The sequence below is a fragment of the Sphaerodactylus townsendi genome, unplaced genomic scaffold (genome assembly GCF_021028975.2).
Source record: "Sphaerodactylus townsendi isolate TG3544 unplaced genomic scaffold, MPM_Stown_v2.3 scaffold_377, whole genome shotgun sequence".
In the NCBI taxonomy this organism is placed as follows: Eukaryota; Metazoa; Chordata; class Lepidosauria; order Squamata; family Sphaerodactylidae; genus Sphaerodactylus; species Sphaerodactylus townsendi.
The window spans coordinates 1-13,934 of record NW_025950558.1 but is presented as its reverse complement, the minus strand read 5'-3'; the positions used below and the strand labels follow the sequence as shown (position 1 = coordinate 13,934).

Sequence of the window (13,934 nt, the reverse complement as noted above, 5' to 3'; positions counted from 1 at the left end):
CTTCTTCTTCTTCTTCTTCTTCTTCTTCTTCTTCTTCTTCTTCTTCTGAAAATGCAGCCTAGAAATGTTCCAGATGAATAAAATAAACAGGGGGGTTATGACCCCTCTCAGCTCCTGATCTTGTAGCTTTTCTTTTCTCAGGTGGAGTATCTCTACTCTTTGGTTTATCAGGCGCTCGACTTAATCTCCAACAAGAAGTAAGTGAAGACTTTTTTTCTTGTGGGTGGGTGGGTGGGCAGGCTGCCCCTTTCTGAGCCCCCTGGAGCTCTTCTGTTTTCTTTCCAAGAGACTCCACCGCAATCTGGCCATCATGTTTCTCTGTTTGCCCCACTGTGTTCAGTGGCGGATGGTGTTTTCCCCTAAAATTTGGTTTCAGTTAATTCAGTTCTTTCTCCTACTACTTAGGGGGGAAATCTCATAATTTGTTATGTGTGCTTTGGAGGTGCAAAGCTCTTGACCCGTCCATCTCTGTCAACCCCCTTTTTTACAAACCAGACTCCAGCTTGTTATGTGCCTTTTCTGAGGCTGGACATTCCCATCTGAGTAATGCAGCTCCTAAGGATTGGTTGCCTAGTTTTATTAATGATGGCATAGGAGGTTAAGAGCTCGTGTATCTAATCTGGAGGAACCGGGTTTGATTCCCAGTTCTGCCGCTTGAGCTGTGGAGGCTTTATCTGGGGAATTCAGATTAGCCTGGGCACTCCCACACATGCCAGCTGGGGGACCTTGGGCTAGTCACAGTTCTTCAGAGCTCTCTCAGCCCCACCTACCTCACAGGGTGTTTGTTGTGAGGGGGGAAGGGCAAGGAGATTGTCAGCCCCTTTGAGTCTCCTGCAGGAGAGAAAGGGGGGATATAAATCCAAACTCTTCTTCTTCTCTGAATTCGTTCCTGTCTCTTCCCATTTTGCCCTTTCCCTTTAGGCGAGAAAAGCTGCCAGCGTCTGTGGGAGAAAATGGGGTGGATACAGATGTCAGCACTGGACCAGAACCAGAAGAGGAAAGGGTGAGGCTCGGAGGAGGAGCACAATTACCTTTCTTGTCCTTCAGCGCAGGCAGACTTGTTTTCTTATCTCTTATTTCTTTACAAAATTTGCATCTCGACTTTCTATCCTTACCAGCAAGGTGACGAATGATTTAAAACGTGTATGGTAAAATCACCCGAAACCATGAACGTTCCCCCCCCCACACACACACATATAAAGCACTGAAACAATTGCAGCGCAAAACTAATATGCATAGAGAGCATCAAAATGTAAACTGAAACATTGATTAGGAAGGAGGTCTCACTGAGAGAAGCCCCAACAAAGCAGAGCAAAATCAAATTATGATTCAAACTATATTACGCTGCCTTTACACCCACCTAATCAGGGTCCCCAATCAGGAGATGAACATAAAAAAATATTAAAACGTTTGAACCATTAAGCATAAATGTTAATGTGTATTGCCGAAGGCTTTCGTGGCCAGATTCACTGGGGTGCTGTGTGGCTTCCGGGCTGTGTGGCCGTGTTCTAGTAGCTTTTTCTCCTGACTTTTCGCCTGCATCTGTGGCTGGCATCTTTAGAGGATCTGATGGTAGTAAAGCAAGTGGAGTATGTATACCTGTGGAATGTCCAGGGTGGGAGAAAGAACCGTTTGCATTGGTTAACGAGTGTAAAGGGTGCAGTTACCAAGTGTGATTTACATGGGTTGAGTGGAATCCGCATATGCTAAAATGGGTAGATTCAGCTGTCCGGGCCCTGTGGGATTTTATTGAATTCCACAGGGCCTGCAAGACTGAGCTGTTCCGCCGGGCCTTTGGGGAGACCAGCCGTTGATGCCCCTCCTTCTCTTTTCCTCTCTTATAACATCAAGTAGACTCTACCGCCCCTCCCCCCTTGGGGTTTTTTGAGGGAATTGATAGCAGGCGCCATCTCTGTGTTAATGTTAATTTTAACAATGCTGCATTTTAATGGGGTAGGGTTTATTTTAATTTATTAGAGCCTGTATTAATTGATACTACTGGATTTTAATCTGACTGTGCTCAATCTATATGCTGTTCACTGCCCTGAGCCCTCCGGGGGAGGGCGGTCTATAAACCCAATAAATAATAATAATAATGATAATAATAATAATTATTTATTATTATTATTTCACTGTGTCACTGGCACTGACAAAATCACCATATGTCAGCTGCAAAAGGCCACCCTATTCGGCTCTGCACGCATTATTCGTCGATACATCCCACAGTCCTAGATGCTTGGGAAGTGTCCGACGTGGGATGTAATACAAAATCCAGCATATTGATCTTATTTGCTGTGTTTAACTGTTTTCATCATCATCATCATCATCATCATCATCATCATCATAGATTCCACTCCACACATTCAAATCACACTTGTTAACCAATGCAAATGGTTCTTTTCCCCACCCTGGACATTCCACAGGCATGTATACTCCACTTACTTTACTACCATCAGATCCCCTGAAGATGCCAGCCACAGATGCAGGCGAAACATCAGGAGAAAATGCTACTGGAACACGGCCAGACAGCCCAGAAAACCCACAACATTTAAAATAATAAAGCAATTCCCCACCCCCCACCCCTCAGAATACGGCTACAGGCAGGGACTGGCAAGTCTTCCTAGAGGGAGAGTTGCCATGACCGAGAATGCCTTCTTCTAATTTGCCACCCATTTAATTTCAGACGGTGGGACACTTGAAGCAGGTCAGATTCATTGGGAGTAGGTGCTTCTTGATCCATGACGGGAGCAGATTTCATGCGAGCTCCACTAAAACCGGGGAAGAGAAATTTCAGATCCAGCATTAAGCTATAACGAGTTTCAGTTAGAGATTGGAAAACTGAAGACTTGGGACCGGGAGGGCAGGAAACGAAAAAGAATCCCAAGGGTAGAGTTTTCTTTTTCTAGCTGCTCCCTATATAGCAGTGATGGCGAACCTTTTCGAGACCGAGTGCCCAAACTGCAACCCAAAACCCACTTATCGCAAAGTGCCAACCTGGAAATTTAACCTGAATACTGAGGTTTTAGTATAGAAAAAACGGTTGGCTCTGAGGCGTGTGTTACTCGGGAGTAAGCTTGGTGGTAGTTGTTGGCTTTGCTTTGAAGCAACCATGCAACGCTTCGAACAGGTGAATCACGACTCTAGGAGGGTTTATTCAGAAGCAAACCCCATTGCCAGCAACTGAGCTTACTCCCAGGTAAAGGATCACGCTTTCGTTCTTCTCATGAAAATCAGTAGGGTTTAACAGCGCTTAACAGGGTGACCTACGCTGCTTCCCCAAAACTAAGTCTTAGGTTTAATGCTAATAATCTCCCTGAAATAATTGCACTATTATCACATGACGAACTCTGTGCACGCGTGCCTACAGAGAGGGCTCTGAGTGCCACCTCTGGCACCCGTGCCATAGGTTCGCCACCACTGCTATATAGTGTTGGAAGTGTGCTCTTCTGGCCTTCCAGGGGGGGAGGAAAGTCTTCATTACCCTTGTGAGAACTTGTTTTTTTCTTTCTGTAGTTCCTGTCTTTGGATGACATTCAAGATAGCAGAGCAAACTCCGACCTGAGGGATAACCATCGGCAAAGCGTGAGTGACTTAGAATCATAGAGTTGGGAGAGACCACAAGGGCCATGAAGAAGTCCAACCCCTGGCAATTTCAGGAACACATAATCAAAGCACTCCTGTCCCCCCTTAACCTTCGCTTCTCCAGATTCATACCCTGTTTCCCCGAATATAAGACATCCCCTAAAAATAAGACAGCATAAAGGTTTTGCTGAAGTGCGAAATATAAGGCATCCCCCGAAGGTAAGACATAGCAAAGTTTTTGTTTGGAAGCATGCCCGACGATTTAACAGAAACGCCTTGAAAAAAATCTAAAGAGCATCCCCTGAAAATAAGACATTATAGCATTCTCTTTGGGAGCAAAATTAATATAAGACACTGTCTTATATTCGGGGAAACACGGTAGAATCCTCGAGTTGGAAGAGACCCCAAGGGGCATCCAGTCCAACCATCCAGTCTCCATTTAAAAAAACCCCAAGAAGGAGACTCCACCACACTCCGAAGTAGTGCATTCCACTGTTCAATAGCCCTGACTGTCAGGAAGTTCTTCCTAATGTTTAGGTGGGATCTCTTTTCCTTCACCTCGAACCCATGACTCCCTGGTCCCTAAGTCCTCTGAAAAGGCAGCAGAAAACAAGCTTGCTCCCTCACCAGCATGACATCGCTTCAGATATCTAAACATGGCTGTCATGTCACTTCTTACCCTTCTCTTCACCAAACTAAATATCCCCAGCTCCCTAAGTCTCTCCTCATAGGGCATGAACTCCAGACCTTTTACTATTTTGGTTGCCCTCCTCTGGACCCGTTCCAGCTTGTCAATGTCCTTACTGAATTGCGGTGCCCAGAACTGCACGCAATATTCCAGGTGAGGTCCAATCAATGCAGAATAGAGAGGTACAATTACATCCCTCGATCTAGACACTGTAGTCCTACTGATACAGCCTAGAATCACATTGGCTTTCTTGGCTGCTGCATCAGACTGCTGGCTCATGTTTAGTTTGTGGCCATGCTGGCAGGGGCTGATGGGAATTGTAGTCCATGAACATCTGGAGCACCATACGTTGGCCACCTCTGTCTTAGCTCCTCACCCAGCCCTGATCAGGAAAGTTCCTCTTTCTTCCCGGCCAGACTGTCATTTGTCTTCCCAGGTTGTCAGTGTCGTCCCCTTGACTCCAATGGCCCTGGTTCCCTCGGAGGAGGCGGAAAAGAAGGACAACCCCCTGTTCAGGTAAGCGCCTCTCCTTGGGCGGGCAGGACCTTTTATGCCCCCCCCACGAACCCTCTGTTTTGTCAGGGGGGGCAGGTTGTTTTCATCATTTCTAGTCATTCCCTGTTTGTTTGTTTGTTTGTTTGTTTGTTTGTTTGTTTGTTTGTTTGTTCGATTTGGTAAACCGCCCTACCCCCGAAGGGCTCAGGGCGGTTCACAACAAACAATACAATAAAACAAATCGAATAACCCCAGTTAAAATACAAAGCCTTAAAAACTATAAAACTACGGCAGCAGTAGTAGCCTTCAATAAATAATTTGATTAATAATAGAAGACTGTTGATTTGACTATTGATTAATAATAGAAGAATAATAGAAGACTGTTGATTTGCTCAGTTTGTCAAACTGGCTTTCTTGAAGATTTAGTTCCTTATCTCCTATTCCCCCCTTCCCCATCTTTTGATCCCCCAATACTTCTCACCCAATTATGTGCCTCAAAAATATTGGAACCCCTCCCCTAAGTGATACCTCGCTTGTTTGCAGTTAGGTGAACAGGAATGTGTGTTGTGGTGGTTAAGAGGAGGTACATTCTAGTCTGGAGAACTGGGTTCGATTCCCTTCTCCTCCACATGAAGCCTGCTGGGTGATCTTCGGCTCATCACAGTTCTCACAGAACTCTCTGAGCCCGACCTACCTCACAAGGTGTCTGATGTAGGGAGGGAGTGTGAGCTGCTTTGAGATTCCTTACTGTTGTGAAAAGCAGGGTACAAATCCAAACTTTTTATCTCCTGTCTCACCAAGTCTTGCTATTTGTATTCTCAGCTAAGAAAATCCCTGCCAGTTTTTGGGGAAAACAAAGATCTCGTTTTGTTTTGCTTTAAAGATAACATTGTTTTTTGTATGTGTGTTCATATAAAATATTAATCATCGAATCATAGAGCTGGAAGAGACCCATAAGGGCCATCAAATCCAACCCCCTGCCATGCAGGAATTTACAATCAATCAAGATGATATCTGTAGATTGTTTTATCTGATGTGTGCATGCTGAACGTGAAGGGGGATATTGGGTGAGCAGCAGTGGCGTAGGAGGTTAAGAGCTCGTGTATCTAATCTGGAGGAACTGGGTTTGATTCCCAGCTCTGCCGCCTGAGCTGTGGAGGCTTATCTGGTGAACCAGGTTAGCTTGTGCACTCCAACACACGTCAGCTGGGTGATCTTGGGCTAGTCACAACTTCTTGGAGCTCTCTCAGCCCCACCCACCTCACAGGGTGTTTGTTGTGAGGGGGGAAGGGCCAGGAGATTGTCAGCCCCTTTGAGTCTCCTGCAGGAGAGAAAGGGGGGATATAAATCCAAACTCTTCTTCTTCTTCTTCTCCTCCTCCTCCTCCTCCTCCTCACATTTTACAGGCAACGTTTTCTTCTGTTTGCCTGTGGCTTCAGCAATAACTTTCCGAATGTGTTTCTTACCACTTCTGCCAAACTGCGGTAAGAACCTTGCTTGGTTTCCCTGTCTCTTCCCTTGCAGCCGGAAAGGGGAGATCTTGGCGAGCCGCAAGGACTTTACCATGAACACGTGCACCCCCCACGCCAACGGAGCCTTCATGGTGGAGCTAGCAGGTCTCTCGCCCACTCAGTGCCCACCTGGGAGGAATGGCGAATGGGACGGCGGCAACTCCATGGGTATGGATGACACATAGCCCTTAGAGCAGTGATGGCGAACCTATGGCACGGGTGCCAGAGGTGGCACTCGGAGCCCTCTCTGTGGGCACATGCGCACAGTGTTCATCATGTGGGGGCAGAAAATCACACACACACCTCACACACCCCCACACACCTAGGCTGGCCTGGGCCACTGAGAACAACGTGCGTGCACCACGGTGAGCAGGGAGGCCTCGGCTGGCGGGCCTGGTGCCCGAGGGGGGTGGGCGCAGAGGAGGCAGAGATGCTAGAGAGGCACGGAGCGGTGCATGCAGGACTTGCTGGAGGCTAGAGCAGGCTGGCCCCTGCTCGAGCAGGTGGGGCGGAGGAAGAGAGAGCCAACCTGTTTTTTCTAAACTAAAACCTCAGCATTCAGGTTAAATTGCCGGGTTGGCCCTTTGCGATAAATAAGTGGGGTTTGGGTTGCAATTCGGGCACTCGGTCTCAAAAAGGTTCGCCATCACTGCCTTAGAGCCAATTGGCCATGCTGGCAGGGGCTGATGGGAATTATAGTCCAGGAACATCTGGAGTGCCATAGGTTCGCCACCGCTGACATAGATGAGTCATCGCAGAACTCTTGGGGACCCCCACACTTGCTACAAAGACCAGTGGGGATGCAGCCATGGGACTGTGTGTGTGTACGTACCTTGAGTGCCGCTCACTTCCCCCTTGTTTCCTGCTGCAGGAGCCCAGCCCCTTGCCCCAGTGACCGCCGGGGGCCCTATGGAGACCAGCGTGTGCGAGATGCCCGTTCTGGCCCTGAACTTCTCTGGGGATGAAGGTGAGTTTATTTATTTATTTATTTATTTATTTATTTATTTATTTATTCAATTTCTATACTGCCCGATCCCCGAAGGGCTCCAGGCGGTGAACAACATAGTGTAAAACATTAAAACAGGACCAAATCCAATCCAATACATAGGCTCCTTCAATAAAACATCCTAAAATACCGTATATGCTCGCGTATAAGTCGACCCGCATATAAGTCGAGGCACCTAATTTTACCACAAAAAACTAGGAAAACTTATTGACTCGGCATTATAAGTCAAGGAGTGGGGAAATGCAGCAGCTGCTGAGTAGAATTTTGCAAAAATAAAAAAATAGATGCCAATAAGAATTACATCGAATTGAGTGCATCCAGTAGGTTAAATGTTTTTTGAATATTTATTTCAAAGAAAAACTGTACAACCAAACTGTGGCTCTAGTAAGTGGAAAAAGAGGGTCAACAAGAACAATATGGTATCAACAATAACTTTAAAGTACAAAAAACCTTAGCTCAACCAGCAAGCCAAGCTAAATGACAAGCTTCCATGAGAGTTAAAATCCTCCAAAACTGGATTCCCTCAGCATCATCATCTGGCAATGTCCAAATGTAACCCAACTTAGATTTTAAGAGGGATATTATCAGAAATGGAAAATCTACTATTAGCTTCCAAATTTGTAAACAATGAAGGATGGGGCATGTAATCTCCTTTGGGGGTCAATAACTTGGGATCCCCTGACCCCAAACTTTCACTCAAACTCCTGGTACTGGTGTCATAAAGAGACTCTCCTGATGAGACCAGCCAGGTTTGGTGAAGTCTGGTTCAGAAGGAGTCCAAAGTTATGTGGATCCTCAAAAGGGCAGCCCCATCTACTAATAAGCTCCCATTGAAAACAATGGGGGGAATGGGGTACCTCTTGGGGTCCATAACTTTGGACCCCCTGAACCAAACTATACCAATCCTGGCTGGTATCATCAGGAGTGTCCTCTGAAATTTTGGTTCCGCTAGCATAAAAAACTGGGCACCTCTGCTGGTCAAGCAAAGTAAAAAACACACAAAAATTTTATTGACCCGCATATAAGTCGAGGGGAGCTTTTTCAGCATTAAAAATGTGCTGAAAAATTCGACTTATACATGAGTATATACGGTACCTAAAAACAGCGGCTAACAGTTAACAATTAAGAGGCGTCCAAACCTCAATTAAAACCCACCCACAAAAAGGGGGACGGCAGGCCCCTCAATATGAGGGGCTCTGATGTACCAGTGCCAAGGCAAAGAGCAGTGTTTGCAATGAGAGTTGTGTTTGCAATGGGGCTGTAGCTTGTGGGAAGCAGGCCACACAGAGACGGACCATGCCCAATTACGTTTCGAAGCCCTGGGAAAAATGAAACAGGAATTATTGGAAAAATTGAAACCTGTCCAATAGTCGAGGAGCCCCGTGGGACAGTGTGACTACCGCTGTTATATTGATTGCTTAACAAAGGTGTACATGGGCAGTGTAGTTCTAATGCAATTTTGTTTTGAACTGTCTGATTGAAGTCTATAAAATTATGCCTGGGGTAGAAAATGTTGACAGAGAGACATTTTTCTCTCTTTCTCACAATACTAGAACCAGGGAGCATTCATTGAAAATGCTGGGGGGAAGAATTAGGACTAACAAAAGGAAACACTTCTTCACGCAACGTGTGATTGGTGTTTGGAATAATATGCTGCCACAGGGAGGTGGTGATGGCCACTAACCTGGATAGCTTTAAAGGGGGCTTGGACAGATTTATGGAGGAGAAGTTGATCTATGGCTACCTCAAAATCTGATCCATCTTGAGTCTGAGATTGCAAATGCCTTCTAACAGTCCAGGTAGTGCTCGGGAGCAACAGCTGCAGAGAGAGAGCCATTGCTTTCACATCCTCGCCCGTTGAGCTCCCAAAGGCACCTGGTGGGCCACTGCGAGTAGCAGAGAGGTGGACTAGATGGACTCTGGTCTGATCCAGATGGCTTGTTCTTATGTTCTTATGTCTGAAGTAGCTGCAATCCATGTTGCTTTGCCGGGAGAGGCAGCAGACGATCACCACCCAGGATATAAGCAGTTTTGATGGGACAGTTTGAGAATAGCAGAGAAGTTGGGGAATGTGGGTTATAGTCACTTAATCTTGGAGCAGAATGGTGCGATGAACCAAGCTGAGTGACCCGTCCAGCTCTGTTAAAAAAAGAAACAATGCATTGGGGATAATATCAACAGACAGAGGGGTGTCCAGAGAAGAAGAAGAAGAAGAAGAGTTTGGATTTATATCCCCCCTTTCTCTCCTGCAGGAGACTCAAAGGGGCTGACAATCTCCTTGCCCTTCCCCCCTCACAACAAACACCCTGTGAGGTAGTTGGGGCTGAGAGAGCTCCGAGAAGCTGTGACTAGCCCAAGGTCACCCAGCTACGCGTGTGTGGGAGCGCACAGGCTAATCTGAATTCCCCAGATAAGCCTCCACAGCTCAGGCGGCAGAGCGGGGAATCAAACCCGGTCCCTCCAGATTAGATCCACAAGCTCTTAACCTCCTACGCCACTGCTGCTCCTGAACACTGGGTGTTTGGAAAGGGGCCTTCTTATAGGGAAGAGGAGATCCTCGGGGCTATGCAGAGCACCCCTTGATCTTTTAAAACAGCAGTTCTCAACCTGTGGGTCGCGACCCCTTTGGGGGTCGAACGACCCTTTCTCAGGGGTCGCCTAAGACTCTGCATCAGTGCTCTCCATCTGTGAAATGGATAAATGTTAGGGTCGGGGGTCACCACAACATGAGGAACTGTATTAAAGGGCCGCGGCATTAGGAAGGTTGAGAACCACTGTTCTAAAACAAAGAAGGACACCTTTCTGGAGAAAGACAAGTTGATCAACTTAAGTGGCAAAACGCTCAAGTTGAGAAGTAATTAAAATTAACGTTTGGCACTCAGCAGTAACAGGCTAGGCCAGGGAGTGACTCAGTCCTGGCTGCAAAACAATGAGAATGTAAACAAGGCGCCCTTTAGAGAGAAATTAGTCAGCGAAAGAAGTTAAGATTAGTGCTGTACTGGCAGGGACACTAGGAGCAAACACACTGGCAAGTTTCAACAAGGCAGTTTAGTCAAGGGCTGGAGGGGGAGAGGAGGGTTTCCAAGGCAGAGGCATTGCTTTGGGTTCCATCCCTTTAGAAAGGGAGCAGTAATTTATTTTACAAGGCAGATATTGGGTGAGGGCAAGTCCTGACAAGATTTACCATCCTTGTGGGTACACTGAGCCAACGCAGAGGATGGGCTCCCCATTTTGGCAAGGCACTCACTGCTAGGTACCCCAAGGTTTGGCAGAGGGGGTACAACTGGAAAACCGGGCTCCCCCAATCCACCATAGGTCAGTCTGGAACCAAAACCGCCTCTGACATCTCTTCTCCTGAAAATCTGATGGGTTGCTATGAGTCAGCTGGGACTTAAGAACATAAGAACAAGCCAGCTGGATCAGACCAGAGTCCATCTAGTCCAGCTCTCTGTTACTCGCAGTGGCCCACCAGGTGCCTTTGGGAGCTCACCTGCAGGAGGTGAAAGCAAGGGCCTGCTGCTGCTGCTGCTCCTGAGCACCTGGTCTGCTAAGGCATTTGCAATCTCAGATCAAGGAGGATCAAGATTGGGAGCCATAAATCGACAGAATCCTGGAGCTTTCAACCTCCAGTTTAAACAGTGGGGTGAGTTGTGCCCAAGGCATTCCTAGTGGGTGGTTCGGCTAGCCTCTGGGGAAGGTGCGAAGCTCGTGCATCTCAGCTGGAGGGCTCGGCATTCCTGGGGAAGAAAAACGATTGGTCAAGTTGGCACGGGCTGGACAGATTTGCACAAGGGTGGTGTACTGGTTATGAGCGGTGGACTCTCACTTGGTGAACAGGTTTGTTTCCCTGCTCCTCCACATGAAGCCTGCTGGGTGACTCTGGGCCAGTCACAGGTCTCTTCGAATTCTCTCAGCCCCACTTTCGTCACAAGGTGTCTGTTGTGGGGAGAGGAAGGGAAGGATTTTGTAAGCCATAAACTGCAAACTCTTCTTCTCTTCTTTGGTCCAGTTCCCCTCCCTTAAGGCTTTCTTGCTCTTTGCAGAGCTATTGCCCCAATGAATGAAGCGGTTCATTGGGCAGGGCTTCTGGGCTGATCAGCCCAGTTTTCATTTTTCATTTCATTTCACATTTAATTTATATCCCGTCCTCCCCCGGAGAGGGCTCAGGGCGACAAACAACAGTAGTGAACAAACAATAAACAGCAACAACAATAAATCGTAATCAACAGCGTAATAATAACAGCATAATAAACAGCAACAACAATAAATCGTAATCAACAGCATAATAATAACAGCATAATAAACAGCAACAACAATAAATCAATATCAACAGCATAATAATGCATCCCAATGGTACACTATAGACAATAACCAATTATATCAGCTAACCCCCAAATCACAGTTCCCACAACTACAAAAACTAAAATACAGTGAACTAGCATAGAGTCTGCTCCATCAGCCCTCCCCAAACAGTCCCTGAACGGGTGGTGCCCTTCGGCCGCTGCCCAAGTCAGGGGCCTCGGGCTACTGGTGGAACTCCTGTTGTAGCTGCCAGACCCCACCCCCTGCAGGTGTTTCCAATGGGGTGGGTGGGGAAGGACTCTCACTCCTTCCCATGGGCAGCAGTTGAAGAGGGCAAGAGTGCACGGGGGGAGGAAAACGTCTCTCCCTCCCAAGTCGACGGTTGCAAGACTGGACAGTATTTTTGCTCTCTGTCCCCCCCCCTCCCCCCAGAAGAGGCAGCGGGACCCGTGTGTGGCGACGATGACGACGGAGGTGGTGGCGACTTCTTGTTGGACGTCTCGGATGGGGGACCGGAGGTTCCTGCGACGGCCACGCTGCACGCTCAGAATCAAGCGGTATTCGGGGCAGGGCGATGCAGTTTGGGTTATTGGTTCCCACTGGGGATTCTGGCTCTCCAGCGCAGGGCCCCTGATAGCCCTGCTCCCCTTCTCTTGCAGAACGTCCCCCAGCAGAAAGGATACATGTTGCGGGAGAGACCTCCTGCCCCAGACGGCAATGTTCAAATGAAGGTAAGGGGTGTGTGTGAAGGTGAGTATACCCCCCACACTAACATAAGAACATAAGAACTCGCCTGCTGGATCAGACCAGAGTCCATCTAGTCCAGCACTCTGCTACTCACAGTGGCCCACGAGGTGCCTTTGGGAGCTCACGTGCAGGATGCAGAGCAATGGCCTCCTCATGCTGCTGCTCTTGAGCACCTGGTCTGCTAAGGCATTTGCAATCTGAGATCAAGGCAGATCAAGATTGGTGGTAGCCATAGATCGACCTCCTCCATAAATCTGTCCAAGCCCTTTTTAAAGCTATCCAGGTGAGTGGCCATCACCACCTCCTGTGGCAGCATATTCCAAACACCAATCACACGTTGTGTGAAGAAGTGTTTCCTTTTATTAGTCCTAATTCCCCCCCCCCCCCAGCATTTTCAATGGATGCCCCCTGGTTCTAGTATTGTGAGAAAGAGAAAAATTCCTCTCTGCCAACATTTTCTACCCCATGCATAGTTTTATAGACTTCAATCCTATCCCCCCTCAGACGTCTCCTCTCCAAACTAAAGAGTCCCAAACGCTGCAGTCTCTCCTCATAAGAAAGGTGCTCCAATCCTTCAATCGTCCTCATTGCCCTTCTCTGCACTTTTTCTATCTCTTCGATATCCTTTTTGAGATGTGGCGACCAGACTAAAAATCAAACTCAATTGTCCACAACAAAATTCCAGTTAGACACAAGTCTTGGAGGCCATCCAAACAGAAGGCTTCTCTCTTCTCTTGTCTGAGTGTCTAAAACGGGTTCCATGTTTTCCAAAAAGCAGTCTTCTTCAGTAGAAGCTCATCATAAGATAGTCAATCATTTGATAGGAGTATCGTAAGCTATTAAGCTGCCTGCCCCTCTTGACTTGAATCCGAGTTACCGGATTCTGCCAGCTTCTGGTGACCATTGTTAGAAACAGAATCTTGGGCTAGACAGACCTTTAATGAACACGACAAGGCCCGTTTCTTTGACGTTCCTTGTGCTTCAACGTTAGAAAACCTTCCCCTCTGCTCCTTCCTGTCTTGGCCTCAGTCTGGCACATGGAGAAAAATTGGTGGGAAGAAATGATGCATTTTCACTTTTTATATCTCTTGATAGGTAGGTTAGGGCCTTGTGACTTGATTTTTTGTTCTGCTCTTTTGGCTGCTGGGCCTTGTCCTGGGCGTGGCAAAGGCATCTCTGCTCCTTGCCTGTCCAGCACCCACGTCAAAGTCCTGATGGTGCCCCTCTCCCTTTGCCAGGAGATACAAGACCCCTGGCGAAGCCTGGACCCGTTCAGTTCCTCAGATGACAAGCCTCTGAAGAAAGGTATGTCGAGGGAGGCAGGTGGGGCGGGTGGACTGGTGCAGGGGTGCCCTTCTAGTTAGACCCTCGTGGAATGCAGGGGGAAGGGGAAGCCATCTGACTTGCCTAAGAAACCCAAGGATGGTAAGGAAAATTCACCAGGTGCCCAGTTTCCTAAACAGTAAGCCCTCATGAAGCTGCCTCCTACTGAAACAGTTGAAACCCTCATGAAGCTCTCTACTGAAACAGTAAGCCCTCATGAAGCTGCCTTCTATTGAAACAGTAGAAGCCCTCATGAAGCGCTCTACTAAAGCCCTCATGA

The 13,934-nt window shown here is 47.6% G+C and overlaps 1 protein-coding gene across 1 annotated transcript; it reads left to right on the top strand.

Moving 5' to 3' along the window:
- Positions 1-141: 141 nt before the first annotated feature.
- Positions 142-13,654, top strand: LOC125425390 (condensin-2 complex subunit H2-like; the record flags this gene model as incomplete). Its single annotated transcript, XM_048483002.1, has 9 exons — positions 142-197; positions 922-1,003; positions 3,514-3,582; positions 4,707-4,786; positions 6,290-6,444; positions 7,148-7,243; positions 12,017-12,141; positions 12,244-12,315; positions 13,570-13,654. Coding segments are annotated over 9 exons (820 nt in total), but the record flags the coding sequence as incomplete, so codon positions are not given.
- Between the last annotated feature and the right edge of the window lie 280 nt (positions 13,655-13,934).